The 18,326-nt window shown below is 38.8% G+C and overlaps 3 protein-coding genes across 3 annotated transcripts in view; 2 read left to right on the top strand and 1 right to left on the bottom strand.

Annotated features, from left to right (window-relative positions):
* fgf13b (fibroblast growth factor 13b) overlaps nt 1–18,326 on the top strand; it is a 260,311-nt gene that overhangs the window by 177,581 nt on the left and 64,404 nt on the right. The window lies entirely within an intron of this gene.
* On the top strand, nt 2,389–8,707 carry il12bb (interleukin 12B, b). Its single transcript, XM_074610925.1, has 9 exons — nt 2,389–2,447; nt 3,620–3,704; nt 3,802–3,903; nt 4,538–4,720; nt 5,521–5,626; nt 5,720–5,889; nt 7,157–7,317; nt 7,908–8,026; nt 8,166–8,707. Exons 2-9 carry the CDS (start codon nt 3,620–3,622, stop codon nt 8,191–8,193), a joined length of 954 nt encoding a protein of 317 aa, XP_074467026.1. The 5' UTR covers nt 2,389–2,447; the 3' UTR covers nt 8,194–8,707.
* On the bottom strand, nt 8,924–16,112 carry ublcp1 (ubiquitin-like domain containing CTD phosphatase 1). Its single transcript, XM_074610926.1, has 11 exons — nt 15,972–16,112; nt 15,375–15,644; nt 14,894–14,985; nt 13,718–13,803; nt 13,474–13,589; nt 12,863–12,961; nt 12,480–12,517; nt 12,208–12,306; nt 11,567–11,683; nt 11,319–11,446; nt 8,924–11,122 (listed from the first exon to the last, which is right to left on the bottom strand). The coding sequence occupies exons 2-11, from the start codon at nt 15,526–15,528 to the stop codon at nt 11,095–11,097; spliced, it is 957 nt and encodes a 318-aa protein (XP_074467027.1). The 5' UTR covers nt 15,529–15,644; nt 15,972–16,112; the 3' UTR covers nt 8,924–11,094.

Consider the following 18,326-nt stretch of genomic DNA (forward strand, 5'->3'; position numbering starts at 1 on the left):
CTTTATAGCAGACCGTTGCTATGTATAACAGACCGTTGCTATGGCCGCAGTTCTGATCTCGGACTCTGGAGGACCATTTTTTGTGTCAAATTTTTGCTTTCTTAAGTAAGTAGACGTGTAATAAGCGGGATAATGTACAGCTAGTGGGTCATTGTTGTGAAATTAACCCCTTCAGGGCGATGCGGTGGATCCCACAATGACCGGCTTGCTGTACATTATCCCTTACATAATACATTTCATAATTAGTTTTCATTGTCATAAAGTTTGTAGTTTGGGACATGTGTATGGTGTCAAAGTAGGCTCAAAGAAGAAATGAAGCCGCACTTCATTTCTGAGAAACATATTATACTTTATTTTGAAACCACAAAGCACACCAACCTGGAGCAATAGTCATCTATTACCTTTGTTCACAAGCGCACAGCGACGTTGAATCAAAAGAAACCTCTATAACTATAATTAGGTTAGAGGTGTACTTACAGGAAATGATCTGCTGGCTATCATTACAGACACACCTACACTGGCGTATTTAAATGTTAGTGGTTCAAATGGGAGCTTAATGATGATGATGGAAACTCCTCCATAAATCATCTGCACAGGTAACTTCCCATTTACACATTTGGTTTTTCTACTCGGGTCAAAGAACATTTTGTTCACAAACATAATTCAAGAAAGCCTTCATGTGACTTTTCACTTATAATAAACCCCAATTTTTTCATCCCACTGACTCTATTGTCCTTTCCACCTCAATGGCGATGTTGTCACCGACACTTTTGCTTTCTTGTTCTTGAGAACTCTCATGACCGTTTTCCAGCGTACCTGTTTAGTTTTAGTGACGAGCCATCACAAGCTGTCTGTCATGTGCAAACACTAGAGATAACCAGTTCCCTTCCTCGGAGGTTTCTGTCCCTTTTGTTGTTTCTGACTTCCTCCACAGTGGTCAGTGTGGTCGTACAATCAAACACACAATTTCACAATAAATAATGAATTGTATTTGTCATCTACCACATGACTGCGTGACTGACGAAATATTTTTGATCTGGTCCTTTGCTTCTTCATTCATACAAATTGTCCTTTGGCAAAGGCAAATGTATTAAAGATGAATGTAGTCACCAAGTTCAACTACATCTTACAATCACTGCCGGTGACAGTCCCGGCAGTGACAGTCCCTCCCCAATTGGGAGCAGGTGTGGAAAGCCGAACACCTGGAGCTGATCTCCTTATCAGGGGAGAAATAAGGACAGCCAGCAGAGTTCATTTGGTGTGGCTCATGCTGTGAGTGAGGCCTAATGACGGGCACACATTACACGAGAATCGAGCCGATTTTGGGCCCGATTGTTTGATAGTTCTGTAGATTATCTTTCCAGATGTTCCTCTGGTGTGAGGTATGTTAAGAGTGCTTTTTTACATTACATTACATTTATTAAACATGTTCAATATTTACAATCAGATATCCTGTTGTGTGTGTGAGGAACCCCGAGGACAACTGATGCTATGCGGACATGGGTCTTGGGGTGTGGGGTATAACACATGCGCAGTGTAACTGAAGCTGCGGTCGTGCGTTGCGATTGGCTCAATTTCGGCGAGTGCAGGCCAGATTTTACTGCGCATGTGTTGTACCCCCTAAGATATGACACGTTGATGATGCGTGACCCAGCCTCCTTTCCATAGGTCCGCCATGTTTGTTTACACTAAAGTCACGTTTGATCACGAGTGATTTTTGCGAGATTTCCATTTTTTTTTCAGTCGAGACTCTTGTTGTTCATGAATGAATCTGTTAGTGTGCTGTTTTGGCCAAATCGTTGCGCATCACATAGGAACAAAATGTTAAATTGAACATAACATGTCGTTATGTGTGGGGTCTCTCACATTTTCAACATCTGTTAAGATTTGAAAAATCTTTTAGCGTGGGCCAGCCTTAAGACGTCTTTACCCGGGCCTTTGTGGACGACCTTGGCCAGGTCTGGATCTTGCCCTCTAGCGGCACGGCTAACTTTTTGGTTTGCCAGTTTATGGGGTTAGGGCTCCTGAAGGAGTTTGATTTTTTGTTTTGTTTGTGAGACTTTGAGTTAGGATGAATAGAAACCCTGTTGACCGTTACGCTGACTCTGTCTTTGATTGCTGTACTTCACTATTTTCCCCTGTAATAATGTCCTTTACTAATTGTTTTATGTTTGTGTTTATTCCTAAATTCAATAAAAGGTCAATCACAAAAAATAAAAATTTTCCTTTGGTGTTTCCGAATGATGGGAGCGTTGCACACACACACACACACACACACACACACACACTAACACGCACACACACAAGGCAGTTCCTCTTTCTAGGGGTTTTTCTGCCTTCTGCTTCTGTCATACATAAATACAGCCTGCTGAGTTCATGCAGACAAACTGAACACAGACTCAGATCAGCCTTCTCACCTCTCTGGCATCCTCATCAGTTCAGTCAAGGTAAGATCTCATTTTCTGTTATCTCTCCTGTTTGTTTGTTTTCTCCAACATGTTATTCACCAGATATGTATTCTTATATATTGAGGTTAACACCTGTTTCTAACATTATTAAAGTTAGAATTTCATTGAAAGAAATGACTTAAATGCACTTTAGAGGTACTTGTATGCTTTAGTTCAGTGGTTCCTAAGAAGAGGTTGCAGGATGAATCTGCTTTAACGGAGATGGAAGCAGATAAAACATCTTTATGCTGTTTTGTGGCTTTTTTGCTACAAATTACTGGCTAATTTTTCAGAATCAGATTTATTTTGCCAAGAGCATACAGTATATACAAGGAATTTGACTCCAGTTTTATGCAGCTCTCTCAATGTACTTATACAGAATAGAAATAACAGCTAGAAACGAGGACAAAAACGCTGGTCAAATAAAGGCGAGGAATAGACAGTTATGACACAAGTAGTGAAAAAATAGGTGTTTATATATAAAAAGCACCAATGACCAACAATAAAATAAGATAACAATAATTTAAATTAAATGTGTATACACTTTTTTAATATCATTTTTACTTCTTCAGCATCCTAAAATAAAATGAAACAAAGAAAGTTTGGTTGAACTGGTCACAACTTGTAGATATACACAACGGTAACAATTTAACAACGATAAATTGAATTATTCAATTCAATTTATTTTTATATAGCGTCAAATCATAATAGAAGTTATCTTGAGATGCTTTTATGGGTTCACAAGGCAAAAAGGTTGGGAACCACTGCTTTATTTCGAGTATTGCCATTTTGGGAGACGTATCCTCATCTACATTTCAGACAAAGATATCATACTTTTTACTCCATTGCTTTTATTCTAGGATTGTAGTTACTTTTCAGATTAAGACTTTACTTGTACCTTTTAGAATGTAAACTATATGGGAAAGATCCTACAGTTGGATGACAAACTGTTGGTGAAAGACCAGTTAGTGTCTCCAGTTCTGTTGATTTTATTGTTATTGAACAATCATATTGAAGAGTCTCAGCCTTATAGGACTGTAAAAAAAGAGTTTTAAGCACATCCATATTTCTCTGTTTATGTGCAAGCCCTAAATTAAAGCCTAATTATAAATCAATGATACAAGTTTGGTTCCAGTCCCTGTGCTATTTGAACTTGTTGTCCTTACTTCCAGATGCGTGTATTGTTCCTTATGGTCCTGTATGCTGGACTGTGCTACGCCAGCGACCAAGACAACATAGAGACTCTAATGGATAACGGTTGGTAACTCCTCCTTTTGTCTCTTTGCCTCACATACAGTAAATGCTGATTCAAGTCAGTGTGAGTGAATGTGTTTCTTGTCTCTTACTGATCTAGTTCTGGTCCTGAGGGTGCCTTATGGTCTGGGCACCAGGGTGAATGTTCCTCTGAGCTGTGGAGAAGCGTACCAAAACCAGCCTGTGGTTTGGAAGAAAGACGGTAATACAACTTTTACTTCTACTAGGAATCAGGGCTGTCAGTCGATTTAAATATTTAACCGCATGATTAATCACAATTAATCGCAATTTTTTTTATCTGTTCAAAATGTACCTTAAAAGGAGATTTTTCAAGTATTTAATACTCTTATCAACATGGGAGTGGATAAATATGCTTGCTTTATGCAAAAGTATGTATATATTTATTACTGGAAATCAATTAACAACACAAAACAATGACAAATAGTCCAGAAACCCTCACAGGTACTGCATTTAGCATAACAAATATGCTCAAATCATAACGTGGCAAACTGCAGCCCAACAGGCAACAACAGCTGTCAGTGTGTCAGTGTGCTGACTTGACTATGACTTGCCCCAAACTGCATGTGATTATCATAAAGTGGGCATGTCTGTAAAGGGGAGACTTGTGGGTACCCATAGAACCCATTTTCATTCACATATCTTGAGGTCAGAGGTCAAGGGACCGCTTTGAAAATGTCCATGACAGTTTTTCCTCCAAAATTTAGTTTACTACTTCTATTATCATTGTTACTTGTAATAGTGCCTGTGCAGATACACTAAATGAATCTTTAAAAACATGATTTTGATTGTTACATTGCCCTATGTCCTTGTCTCAGGCGAGGACATGGAGCCAGCTCTGCAGGGGAACCAGGTGAAGGTCCTGGTGGAGGAGATGATTGGAGGAAACTACACGTGTCACCTCGGTCCAGACGGGGAATACCTCAACCACACTGTGATCCTGATCCAACTGGACCCAGACAACAGGACCGTCATACTGGAGGAAAAATCCCCTGAGAAGGGTAAGATAAGACAGATGGAGGGAAGGAGGGAGGAGAAGAACAAAGAAGGCACACACTGACAGAAAAAACAAATGGAGAGAAAGATAAAGATTTGTTGTGTAATCGGACCTGGCGAGAGGTATTTCACCGGAGGAGACATTGGATTGATGTCACTGAAGAGCTGTAGATAAGAGAGATGGTGGGAGAGGGAGATAAGATGGGAAAAAATAGACTAGAGAGGCTGTTGCCCAGAAGTAGACAACGTTGAAAAGATAAGATGAACGGTGGGTACATGTAGAAAGAAAGTGGATGAAAGGAGGAGCAGAGGAATGATGGGGAAAAGGAACGAGACAACACAGTGAAGGGGAGGAAACATTAAAAATAGACAACACAGTGTCTTTGTTCAAGTCATATAATTTGATGCTGTAACATAAACAAACCATACCACAATGTCAGGCTTCATGTCACACCCATTCACCATATTCACCTAAGTTCTAGTCCACAAAAGTATCCTGTTTCCCAGATAAAAAGCCCCTTTTTTCTTTTGCTTTACTGAAGAAATTAAACATTTTTTCATAGATCTTTTGCCACCTTTTACAAATTGCAAAAAGCTGTGAAAGCTCTAAGGAGCTTTGGAACAGTTTGTACTGAAGAAAAACATGTGCCATAAGGAATTGTTTTTTCGTGCCTGATTTGATGCAACAAAATGCTGGGACCTTCAAAATAAAGCTCTCTGAAACCCGAAAAATGTAAAGATGAATTGTTCACAAGAACGTTAAACACAAAGAGAGGGACTCAGACAGTGTTTTCTGTTGCTCCAGGTCACATCCACTGTTCAGCACCGAACTATAAAGGCTCCTTCCACTGCAGCTGGAGAAGAACAAGGACCAGATCCAGCGCCGCCGTGCTCCTGGTGAAGGCAGAACGGTGAGGGCAAAACATAATTTCTCACACACTGTACTCATTAAAATCCATCCTGTTCTAGATAGCATTGTACCAACCAGTTTGTCTCCAATCTAGGAATTTAGAGAATATTTCCTGTGAGCTGAATGCTGATGGATCAGGGATTCGCTGCCAGGATAACAGCTGCCCATACAAAGAGGAACAGCACCGCATCTCCATCACCATCTACATACACAGCTACTCTCGCCTCGAGGCCTACACAAAGGCTTTCTACCTGAGAGAGATTGGTGAGTTATTGTATTTCAAATTTTTTTAGGCTTATTTACAGGTGCATATTTGAATTTTGGGTTCCTTTTAATGTTAAAAAAACATGTTATTTTTCTCATACCGGTGTTACACTGAAATCTGTGACCGCAGAGAGCCAGCAACACATGAGGTCACCATTTCTGACGGCTGTCGTCAGATGTGAGAAATGTGACCCCACTCACCAGATTATTCAAGTGTGCTATTCTTTTAAACTTAAAATAAGAGAGTATGATTTCAGTTGACTTTTTATGTACTTATCAGAGATATACTTAACAAAATTATACTTAAGTATACTTGGCTTCTACTGACAAGTATACAGAAACACCTAAATATACTTGGGTTATGCTTACTTTTTGATAGAGTAGCCTATTAGAGGGTGTGAGAGTTTGTAAATTAATGTTTTGATATTAATTTACTTTAAATCTTCAAGAATTTTCTACATTTTTGCATTCTCCATTCACCATGGAGGCATGTGAGAAAAACTATTTTTTTTTATTTTTTTTATCTCATAACAAAATATCAAGTCAAATAGCAAAAGTCTGTTTATGTAATGCATAAACTAGTGATGTCAGTAACTAGAAGTTTACTGAGAATGTATTTTCATAAACTAAAAAGTGGACTACAAGTATATAACTAGTAATCTAACAGCAAGATCACGTGTAGTAAAGTTCACCTCATAATCTAGTTGCAGTACAAAATACATGGTAGATGTAAACTAGTTGTGTACTCAAAGTTTACTATTCTTACACTTAAAGTACACTTAAAAGTATACTTTTATAAAATAAAAAGTGGACCAATTTAGTTCCAAGAAGTATTGAAGTAGTATATTACTAGTACCCTGATATTAGTATACTTACTATATAAGATATACTTGAACTTGACTTAATTTTACTTCATCAAATAAAGTACAAGTATACTACTTTTTCGTAAGGCTGTACCTGTGTAATAAATGAGGCAAATATGTGACAGAAAACACAGAAAACTAAATTGTTAAAAAACATAAATGTGTTTTAATATTTTTACTTTAAAGATATATTCAAAAAACTCTAGAAGAAAATCAAAAGATAGGTACAGTGGGGTCACATTTTCTGACGAAAGCCGTCAAAAATGGTGACCTCATGTGTTGCTGGCTCTCTGTGGTCACAGATTTCCTATTTTTGTAGTATTTCCCTGCTGTTGCGATCCTGTTGCCACATCTTCCTCACTGTGTTGTTATGCTCCCCTTTTCACCCTCCTCGCCCTCTTCAGTGAGGCCCGAAGCGCTCCCTAACCTGACCATCAGTAACGGGAATGTATTCAGCTGGAGCTACCCTGAATCCTGGGAGAAGCCCTGCACCTTCTTTGGCCTGCAGTTCCAGGTCAAAGTGGTCCAGAAAGGACATCCCTGTGACAGTGCCAACAACATCATGGTAATGCATTAAACCACATTTTATGGATGCATGATATGATTTTTTTTTTTCAGCAAATACCAATAACCGATAAATACCTGCTTCTCATGGCCGATACTGATAAGATAACCGATGATTTCACATTTGTTATATTTTAAAAATAAGTTCATAGCTTGTAGTTTATGCACACCTGAAGGTGAGAAATACTAAGATTTAGTGAGCAAAGGTGGATGATTTAATATTTCATAGCATCTCTAACTGACATCAACAAATACAAAGAACAGTTCTGACTTCAAATGTCTATTTAAGTTTTCTAAAGTGCATAAAACACTTATATATATATATAACACACGTATTGCAAATTGCAATCATGTTGTCTTCCTCTGAAACTGAGAAAAACATCCACACCGGTGACGACGACGACTTCTTCTTCTTCTCCTTCAGCCACAGCCAACTTTACAAATGTGCCGCCTACTGTTGATAGAGCTTGTTAAGCCAATCAAAGCAATTTGGCTTCCCATTATCAGCCAATAATTTATCGGGCCTTGTATATATTGCGCATCCCCACCACATTTCTTTGTCTTTAACGTGTCGTCTCTTCTCTTGTGCAGCTGAACACCACTCAGGAAACTCAGTATGAGGTCAACGTCAAATCCCCTAAGTATGTTTTCTGTGTGCGAGCTCAGGACAAATACACCAACGGGCCTTTCAGCCACTGGAGCCGATGCATGTAAGTATATTATCTGGACCAGTGGGAGTAAGAACTGTTTTGACTAGAGTATATGAGACCAAAAAGAGTATATGATTTATTCAAATTATACCAAGTCATGCCACCAACATTGATCTGATCCAACCCGTCTTGTCTCCAGAGTGGATAAACACACCGAGAGCTGCTAGATTCTATCACTGGACTGCAGTCATAAAGGATGGACGAACACAAGGATGCAAGAACAACATTTTGTATACCTGTACAGTATTTATTGATCATCCAATTTAAGTGATCTCTATACTTAAGTATATTTTTAAAATTATTATTTGTAAAATGATTGAACTCATTTCTTGATTCCCTTTGTTACTCTTATTTATAACTGTCCTTGCAGAATTGTTGCTAAAGTGTGAAACATTTCTTAATAAATTGATGAACATCATATAATGCACTTTTCGCATTTTTTTTTTTGTATAACATCTCAAATGTATTTCAAATACAGTGTTAATTATTGTAAAAGATGTCAATATTCTGACTACTTATTTTAAAGGAGCAGTGTGTAGGATCTGGCGGCATCTAGTGGTGAGGTTGCAGAATGTAACCAATTTAAACTTCTCCCGTGTGCCAAGCGTGTAGGAGAACTATACGGTGGCCGACGTGAAAACATGAATATGCCAATGCCCCTCTCTAGAGCCAGTATTTAGTTTGTCCATTCTGGGCTACTGTAGAAACATGGTGTCTGGCTCAATGAAGAGGACCCACTCCTTATCTAGATATAAACGGCTCATTCTAAACTAACGAAAACACAATTCTTATTTTCAGGTGATTATACACTAAAGATTCTATTTCTGCCAATAGTTCCCCTAAATGCTACACACTTATCCTTTAAATGACTTAAGGAACGACAACCAACGCAGAAAATTTAGGTACAAAAAAAGGTTTATTGTCATATTTACAGCTAGGATGTCAGGGATGTGATGAGGAAAACACAAAAAGGCAGAGCTCAAAGAAATGAAAAGGAGTTGAATGTCCAAGAGAGCTGTAAACCTGACAAAGTCTGAAAAAAAAATCACATCCCTGATGTTTCCAAGAGCTTCAGAGGTGCTACTTGTTCATAGGGTGGGATACACCTTCCCCCTTTCCCCTCCTGACACTTCCCCTTCTTCATCCGTAACTTAAAATCCAACGTTGACAATAAGTACAGACACTTTAATTTCATTAATGAAGCAGCTACCAAAAAAGAAGTCAGTTTCTCGCATTCCCGACATCGTCCCTCGTCCTCACTTTGTTCATCGACATTTGGATATACCTAAACTGTTCAATAAAAGTTCTAAACAAAAACACAAACTAATGAATTCTGCATTAAAAAAAAAGTGTATCTGAGGGTGTGCTTCCAGTAGTGTAACAGAGCTGACATGTAATAGTGGAACAGAAAAACACAAAAAAGACACACCCTCCACCCATGGACAGCTAACCGTGTGTGTGCCTCCACAGTATGTACATGTACGAGCTCCTCCAGCCCACAGGTCTGTGTCAGACAGTGTGACGCCTGCATACAGGAAGCTTTCCACCAAAACATGCACAGGAGTCGACTGCTTTGATGAGAGTATTTTGCGCTACAACCAGTCCCGAACTTAACTCGGCCGCTAATGTCACAGTAGCTCTGAGGATTATTGCATATTATTACATGTCAAACAGTGGAGGTTGCAGACATCATGGACTTAGATGTATCTTTGACCATTGCTCTCAACACCGTCTGTCATTCCAATTTTCCTCTTTAATTCTTCACTACAATAGAGTGGTGCAGGAATGAGTCTGAAAAACCCAGAAATGAGTTAGCATTTAGCACTTCCGGTTCCGTCGTCTGGAAGTCAGCGGGTTTTTAGTCACAATTTTGAAGCTTTTACTTGTTGTTTGCTAACAAGTGGTTAAATGAGACTACTAAACGTCACTAAGCCTTTAGCTTAGTGGTGGTGACGTGAAGTCATGCGACTGCAGTGTAGTTTGTTTATAGCCCAACGTTAGCTTTTTACTTCTGGCGATTTGCATTCACACTTCTAAAAATCATAAAAGTACCGTTCATTTGTGGAGATTATCTCGCTGAACAAAACGTGTAAGTATCATAAACGTTTGTTCGCCACAGAGCTTTTTTTCTGCAATAATCCAAAACCCAATGGAGAAATCCCGTTGGCTTTTTGTCCGAGGGAACCAGGGTGATGCCAACTTCCTGGTTGGCCTACAAAAATACGTCATCCCCGGAGCACTCTATGCACAGAATTAACTTGCCAGATGTACTAAAGTAAAAATCATATTTGTTGAATTAGTTAAACATTATTTCTGGTTGAATTTCACATTTAATCATTTTCAATCCGTCTTCCAGGTAGAATTAAGCATAATTGGCTTTACGATGGTTAACTCAGTCTAGTTTATGCAATATAGGCAACATCTCCACTTCGTACAGGGATGGGGGACACCACTTTATTGACCTTAACCACGATGAAATGATATTTGTATCCTGTTTTTACTTGCTTGGTAAAGCAAGAGAGAGGCTTGAGCAAAGTAGGCCTACTTTTTAGTGAAAGACAAGCAGCTTCACACCACCTACAATGTGAAAGTGCTGTAAACCCATCTGGAAGACCAAGCAGGTTGAAAGGGTCTCAGATATCTTCAGGTGCTATTTAACGGTGGGCTCCAGGATGTATTTTTAGACCCCTGACTGAAGCAGGTTTGTAGAAGTTTGTGGCCCGTGGTGGCATGCGGCTTCAATCTTAGGGATAGATCTTGATTACCACACAGACGGGTGGTAACTGCTGCTATTATTGTGATGAATGCCAAAAAAAAAAAAAATGTGTGAGATTTGGGAGAGAACATGCAAAGATATAAATTGGGAAGCCCATCTCAGTCCTGAGCTTTTGAGTGTTGGTGGCTGCAGGGTTAGTGTAGGATTTGCAGTAAGGTTTGTAATAAAGGGCTTGTAATAGCCAAGTGTGTGTGTGTGTGTGTGTGTGTGTGTGTGTGTGAGAGAGAGAGAGAGAACTGGATGATGGGATGTAGCATCCAGTCGGAGACTTTGCAGAGGATGCACTCCCTCCTCAGTGGTGCTGCCTCTTAGATAGGTACCTACACACAGACACATTCAGTACATATAATTAGAGCTGCAAAAATGAATCGATTAGTTGTCAACTATTAAATTAATCGCCAATTATTATGATAATTGATTGATTTTGAGTTTGAGTAATTTTTTTAAGAAAAAAGAATCAAACTTCTCTGATTCCAGCTTCCTAAATGTACTGCTATAGGTTTTATGTGTGCCTACCTCTCCCAGTGTTTGTGGTTGAGTCCACTGTAGTCCTCAAGCTTGGCGATTTCTTTGAGGTACTGAGCCAGTTTATAGAGCTCCCTGTCCTTCTCTCTGTTGAGATGGGCCTTCATGAAGGGTCGGATCTAACACACACACACACAAAATTCAGTGGATTCAGCAAAACATGTGCATAATGCTGACAATGATGAGGAGGAGGAGGTGAGGGTCAGAGGTAATGACGGTAATGCTGGCCGGCCGCGTACCTTTAGTCCGTTCTGTGGGTTCATGAGGAAGTTTCGTCCGATGTCGTCAAACATGATGGTGTTCTTCCTGTTGTAAAATTCTCCGTACTTCCCCCATATTACACCCAGGGGTTTCACCTGGATTCAGCACAAATAAAGACACAATCCATGATCGAAAGGTAAACAAAAGACACAAAAAAAGCATCAACGAACTACACAACAACTAAAAATAAATATGGATGCTTTCTTGTGCTGTGAAAGATTTGTTTACATCAGTAATATGTGTAACTGCTAGAGCTGCAACAATTAATCGAGTAGTTGTCAATTATTAAATTAATCGCCAACGATTTTGATAATTGATTAATCGCTTTGAGCAATTTTTTAAGAAATAAAAAGTAAAAATTCTCTGACTCCCGCTTCTTAAATGTGAATATTTTCTGGTTTCTTTACTCCTCTATGACAGTAAACTGAATATCTTTGCGGTGTGGACAAAACAAGACATTTGAGGACGTCATCTTGGGCTTTGGGAATCACTGATTGTGACATTTTATAGATCGAACAACTAATCAATTAATCGAGAAAATAATCAACAATGTAAATAATTGTTAGTTGCGGTGAAATAGGCCAATAATCTTCATTTATGATCCGCTGTGTGTACCAACCTCCACAACCCCTCTCTTAGGGGTATGTACCGTGATCATTGCTGCACTGTCCAGCATGAAGGTAATTTTGTAGTTAGGGTTGTCTGTCACACCCAGCTCCTACACACACACACAAACAGGCAGTAGTGTTATCTTCAGTTCCACTCTAAATCCCAATGGTTATAAATTGAATAACAGTGCCACCTTTTGGCAAAAAATTGTAAAGTACAGTAATGGTAGCGTAAGTAGATTGAGCAACAACACAAAAAAATTAACAAAAGTGGAACACTTACTTTCATTTTGGCATCAATCCATTTCATACTTGTAGCAGCTAAGGAGATAAAGAATAGACTACTTTATTGTCCACAAATAACATGAGGTAAAGAAAATCAAAAAAATGAAGTAAGTAATAGCCTAAGTGGGCCAAACTGTTGGGATGAAAGTGCTGAAATATTAACAATTAATACATATCATATTTAGACATCATAAAAATCAGCAGCAGTGACTAGTATCTAATAAAATAATTTGTTAAAAAGACAGCACACGTGTTAGATGTACATTCCACAAGCAGACATTGCTGAGTAACAGCCATACATATTTCAACAACTACATTCTCCTACTCATCTAGAGTAATACATGCAATTTAGACATTATGAAGAGAAGACAAGGTACATACACCAGATGACGATGTCATAGTCCTCGTAGGCTGACGTCAGAAACTCGTGAAGGTACGGTCTCATCAGCTCCTGACCCGTTTCTGCACACGACTTGTGATCTGAACACACATCAGATGCAGACATCAATGCATAGTGTCCGAGATTAAACCAGCAACTGATGGGTGGCAAACAGTGATGGATTTATACTTTGCAAAGCGTCCTGTTCTACTGACTAGGAAAATACAGTATCAATCCGTCAACATTTTATATTTCTTTGTAAAAGTGTCAACCCTATGAACTTCGCTCATATATATATATATATATATATATATATATATATATATATATATATAACAGATATACATGAAGAGAAGAGACAATGGAGACACAGTATTAAAGGTACAGTATGTAGGCGGTATCAAATGAAAACATACTTATTAATATTATATTCCATTTCTGCCAATAGATCCCCCTAAATGTTACACACTGTTCCTTTAAAGTAAATGTTGAGTAATGTGCAGTTAGAGTAAACACAGTGTCTACTTTTAGCATGCTGTGATTTAAGCCATGCAGTCAGTGGTTTCCCAGTCTTATTCTTATAGACACAAATGTTGGTGTCACTGTAACCCACCGAACAGTGTGTAGTCCACATCCAGTACCAGAAGCCTCTTGCCTTCTCTGGGAGGGTTCATCTCCTCCACCTTATAGTCTTTCACTCTGCGGGCGATCTTAGCCAGATTCTCCTCTCTAGAGACATAGAACAACATTTGTTTCTCAGACACACACACACACACACACACAAATATATATTCCTCACACTGCACAAATTCCATCTCGCTTCTGTAACGCCACTGACACATATTAAAATATCGAACCTGTTCTCCACTTCAATGACCTCCTCTTCGATGTCAAAATCATTGACCACGTCATCGTTCTCTGGGGGAGGGGCTAAAACCTCTTCCTGCACAAAACAAAACATGCACAATTAAAATGTACCAGTCAACCAAGTGGGTCTGTGTATTGGCAAAAATCTGGCGATACCATACGTATCATGATACAGGGGTTACGACTCAATATATTGCGATACTGTAAGGAAAACTGTCAGATTATAAAGAACACACCACATGCATAAACTCTGAGTTTAAAAAAACGTTAGCTGAGCGCCTTTTGCTACTTCCTGTGGTTACATTGGAGTGTAAGAGTCATATGGCTGAAGATGGATTACAACACTGCTATCTAGTAATCAGGGGTTTAAACGCAACAATCCGAGCCACCGTCTGCCACGAATCTTTGCATGTAAACTATTAGTTAAAAATCAATACAGTGTTTTTGAGAATCGATTCTGTAACACTAAACATAAAATCGTGATACTGAAGTGTATCGATATTTTCTTACACCCCTACGGCTAATGGGAACTTTTAACACAACACAATAAATAAGTATATTAAAATGACAACACTGTAGACAACAGCTAGCAGGACCACACCTAATCAACCACTTAATGACCAGTAGATTAAAGCTAGTTAGTGACCCAGAATCTTAAATAACAAGTAAAAAACATGCATATAATGCTACTCTATCCATCCATCATCTGCAACCGCTTATCCCGTTAGGGGTCGCATGGGGGGCTGGAGCCGATCCCGGCTGACATTGGGCGAAGGCGGGGTACACCCTTGACAGGTCGCCAGCCTATCGCAGGGCTGACACAACAACCATTCACACTCACATTCACACCTACGGGCAATTTAGAGTCAACAATTAACCTAACATGCATGTCTTTGGACTGTGGGAGGAAACCGAAGTACCCGGAGAAAACCCACACTAACAAGGGGAGAACATGCAAACTTCACACAGAAGGGCCCCAAGCCAGATTCAAACCTGCAACCCTCTTGCTGTGAGGCGCCAGTGCTAACCACTGCACTGCCGTGCAGCCCATGCTACTCTATCATGTTTGATTAAACTGCTAATTAGCCGGTCACTCGGCAACTAGTCCTTAGTCCCAACCAGATATCTTTGGAGTAATTTAATTTCTCTATCACCCCGCCACCTACCAGGCTCTCCTCTCTGGTACCCATCATCATGATCTTAGTGTTGGGCTTCAGCTTCAGGGAGCCCAGCTTCACCTCATCCTCTGCAGGTTTACCTGGAGGCAGGAATGAAAGAGAGCAAGAACAGAAGGAGGAAGATCCGTTTAGCTACGAAGCCCACATTATATAGAAATAATGTATAGACTACAGACAGGTGGAGAAAATAGACACTCAAGCAGGTAACAGACTGAGGAATGGACATGTTTGTACATGTAAAACATCAGCTAATTATGAATGGGGATTAACATAGCCAAAGCATGGTGAGATGTAGGTGAGGGTTTATTTGATCAGAAGCTTATTTCATTCAGAAGAGACTTTTATATACAGTTAACAATAATGCAAAGGCACAAAGAAAATAAAGATCTGGTCCACCTAGTTTGGATATCATATGGCATTATTTACACTAGCTCCACCAGGTATAAGTGAACGACTGATGCCTTCTCACCTTTGACCTTGAGTCCCAGTAGTTTCTGTCTCTCTGGCAGCACCCCAGTCAAGGTCTTAATGGACTGTTTCAGGTCCATCACTGTGTCCTCCTCAGAGAGAGAACTGATGGAGTACTCCTGACCTCCCCACTTTATGATCACTGATACTGACATGGCACACACGGGCTCTTCACACACATAAACACACCCGACTGCAGCTGGAGTTTTAGGGATGCACAGACGAGTGCACAAGCAGAAATATGTCCAGCTACAGTATCAAGCATGTACACCTTGCAGAGAGAGAGAGAGGCAGAGTAACAGCAGAGGTGTCAGGATGCCACACTGTAACTGGCTGCAGCTTGAGCAAACACAGAAAGTAGCTAATGATAAAACACAGAGAGCAAAACATGACATCCCTGTTGTTAGCATGTGTCGTTTGGACTGGCTAATTCAAGACACAACGGCCAAATGCCACCTAATCAGAGCAGCCACTCTGACAGTCCCTGGTGTTGATATTTTTAGCATGAGATGGCTAACTCTGGCTAGCAACAATGTAAACACGCCAGGTAACTAGCTCACATTAGCTGGCTGAGCTACACGGGTTTGTGTATCCTCACCTGGTGCAGCAAGCTAGCATGTAGTGGTTGGCAAACACTGTAAAATTTTCGTGGGAAAGTTGAATGAATGAATGAAGTTCGCCGTTCAGTTTCATTCATCGAGGGACGCACACTCTGCTACTTCCTGGCGTCCCGAATACCGCCGGAAGTGACGTAGGGGAAAGCTTCGTTACCATAGTGACCACATTTCAATAGATTAACATAAAATAGTTTCCAGGAGTAAAAACAAGTAAAACACAAAACGAAAATCTAACAACAATCAAATCAACATTGAGTGCAGCTTTTTTTATTTGTATTTGTATTTTTATTTGTATTTTTATTTTTATCTTTATTTTTTCTCTGATTGATCACAAATGTGCACTACAGACACGTTTGTGCGTTTTGCACTTTCCATCTGAATGGATCCTGTAGCTTATAATTAAATAAAAAAACAGATAATATATGTTTTTTAAAAGTCTTGGAAACCTCTTCTAAACCATATTGAATCTCTGACCTCCTTGCCTGGCTGTGACGACTGAGCATCCTTATTTGTTTTGTTGGATTGGCGTTGTTATGTTGTTTTTTTATCTCTATTATTTTGTATTATTATTATTATTATTATTTTCTTATTATTTTGTTTTTTGTTTATGTAAATATTGTATATGGTTTATTATTTCATGTGTCCAGTGTTTTTCTAATTTTGGTGTCATTACTGCCTTAAGTCTTATCACATTTATTGTTTTATTGGTTACTTCCTTTATTGTCGGGGGTGGGAGGGAAAAATGGATGAAAAAAAGATTACTTATTTGCTCTGTAATTTATATGCCATGTATTGCAATGTTCTTCCAATTAAAAAAAAACAAACAAAAAAAAAACAGATAATGCAATAGTTACTGGAGAACTTTTATTGGAAATGCATTTTGCTTTTTGTTGAGAGGTTCCCTATTTGTTTTGTTGGATTGGTGTTGTTTTTTTAAATTTTTTAATTTACTTTATTTATTCATTATTATTTTTTGTGTATATGTGTATATTGTGTGTGGTCTATTATTTCACGTGCGTAGTGTTTCACAAATTTTGATGTCACTGTTGCTTCAAGTCTTATAACTGTTGCCATTAGTGTGATATTAGTTATTTCCTTTATATGTGTGTGTGTATATATATATATATATATATATATATATATATTAAAAATAAATCTGATTTTCGAGAATAAAGTCATGAATTTACGAGAATAAAGTCGAAGGTTTATTAGAAAAAAAAGTCGTAGTACTATGAGAATAAAGTCATAATATTATAAAGTAGTAATTTTATGTTATTATATTTTTTTCTTGTAAAGTTATGTCTTTCGTCTCGTAATATTGCAACTTTTTTCCCTCAGTGTGACCATAATACTCCGTAGTACATTTGCACTTGGGCCCTCACTGCATTAGACTTATATACTATATACTATATACTTAGGCTAGAAGCTGTGTTACCTTCATCACAATGCTCAAATGTTTTGCGGCTCCAGACAGGTTTTTTTTGCCTAAAATGGCTTCAAGCATATATATAAAGGAGGTGTTGTTCGGGGTGTGGGTGGGGGGGGACAAAGAGTAGCCTACGGCCCCTAAAGCACAACACTACAGCCCAGTGACTGACCTCCACCCATCCAACCCAACTGTAAACCTGATCATATTCACAATTCAAATAATACAATTGGTAAGACCTAGTAAGGAAAATAATGCTTCATAAAGGTAAAAGTTGTTTTTTTTGTTTTTTTATTGAAGAAAATTAATTTACAAACATTAAGGCATTGTAATCTAAACTCAACTCTAACATACAAGGCACAATTGGATAGGACAGATAACTTTAATTATAAAAAAAATAATGAAAGAGGGGGTAGAAAATAATTCAAGGATAAAAAAAGAAATGCATAAATAAATAAATAATAATAAGACTGCACTCTTCCATAGTAGCTCTAGGGGTCATCATCATATATGTTCAGTTGTTCACAAGCTCTGAGGAGAGACTTTGCAAGTGGTCCATTCATTAGTCTTAAAACATTGAGATGATTGTCCACAAGGTCCCTTTTGAAAACGGAAAATAAAGGTAAAAGTGCATTATGTAGGGGCCAAACTCAGGGGCCAAACTCAGGAGGTCCCTGAGGGTCAATAAGGACAACACACACCTCCACAACAGCCTCTTCTCCCTTCTACCCTCTGATAGAAGATACAGGACCCCCAGGACTCTCACCAGCAGACTGAGGAGCAGTTTTTTCCGCCAGGCCATCAGACTTTTAAATAGATAATTCATACGACACCTTCTCACACAAAGATATATCTTATACTGTATACTGTATGTGTTATTAATGTATATGTTCTTAATAAGCCCTTGTAC

Source organism: Sebastes fasciatus, chromosome 16 (assembly GCF_043250625.1).
Source record: "Sebastes fasciatus isolate fSebFas1 chromosome 16, fSebFas1.pri, whole genome shotgun sequence".
Classification (NCBI taxonomy): domain Eukaryota; kingdom Metazoa; phylum Chordata; class Actinopteri; order Perciformes; family Sebastidae; genus Sebastes; species Sebastes fasciatus.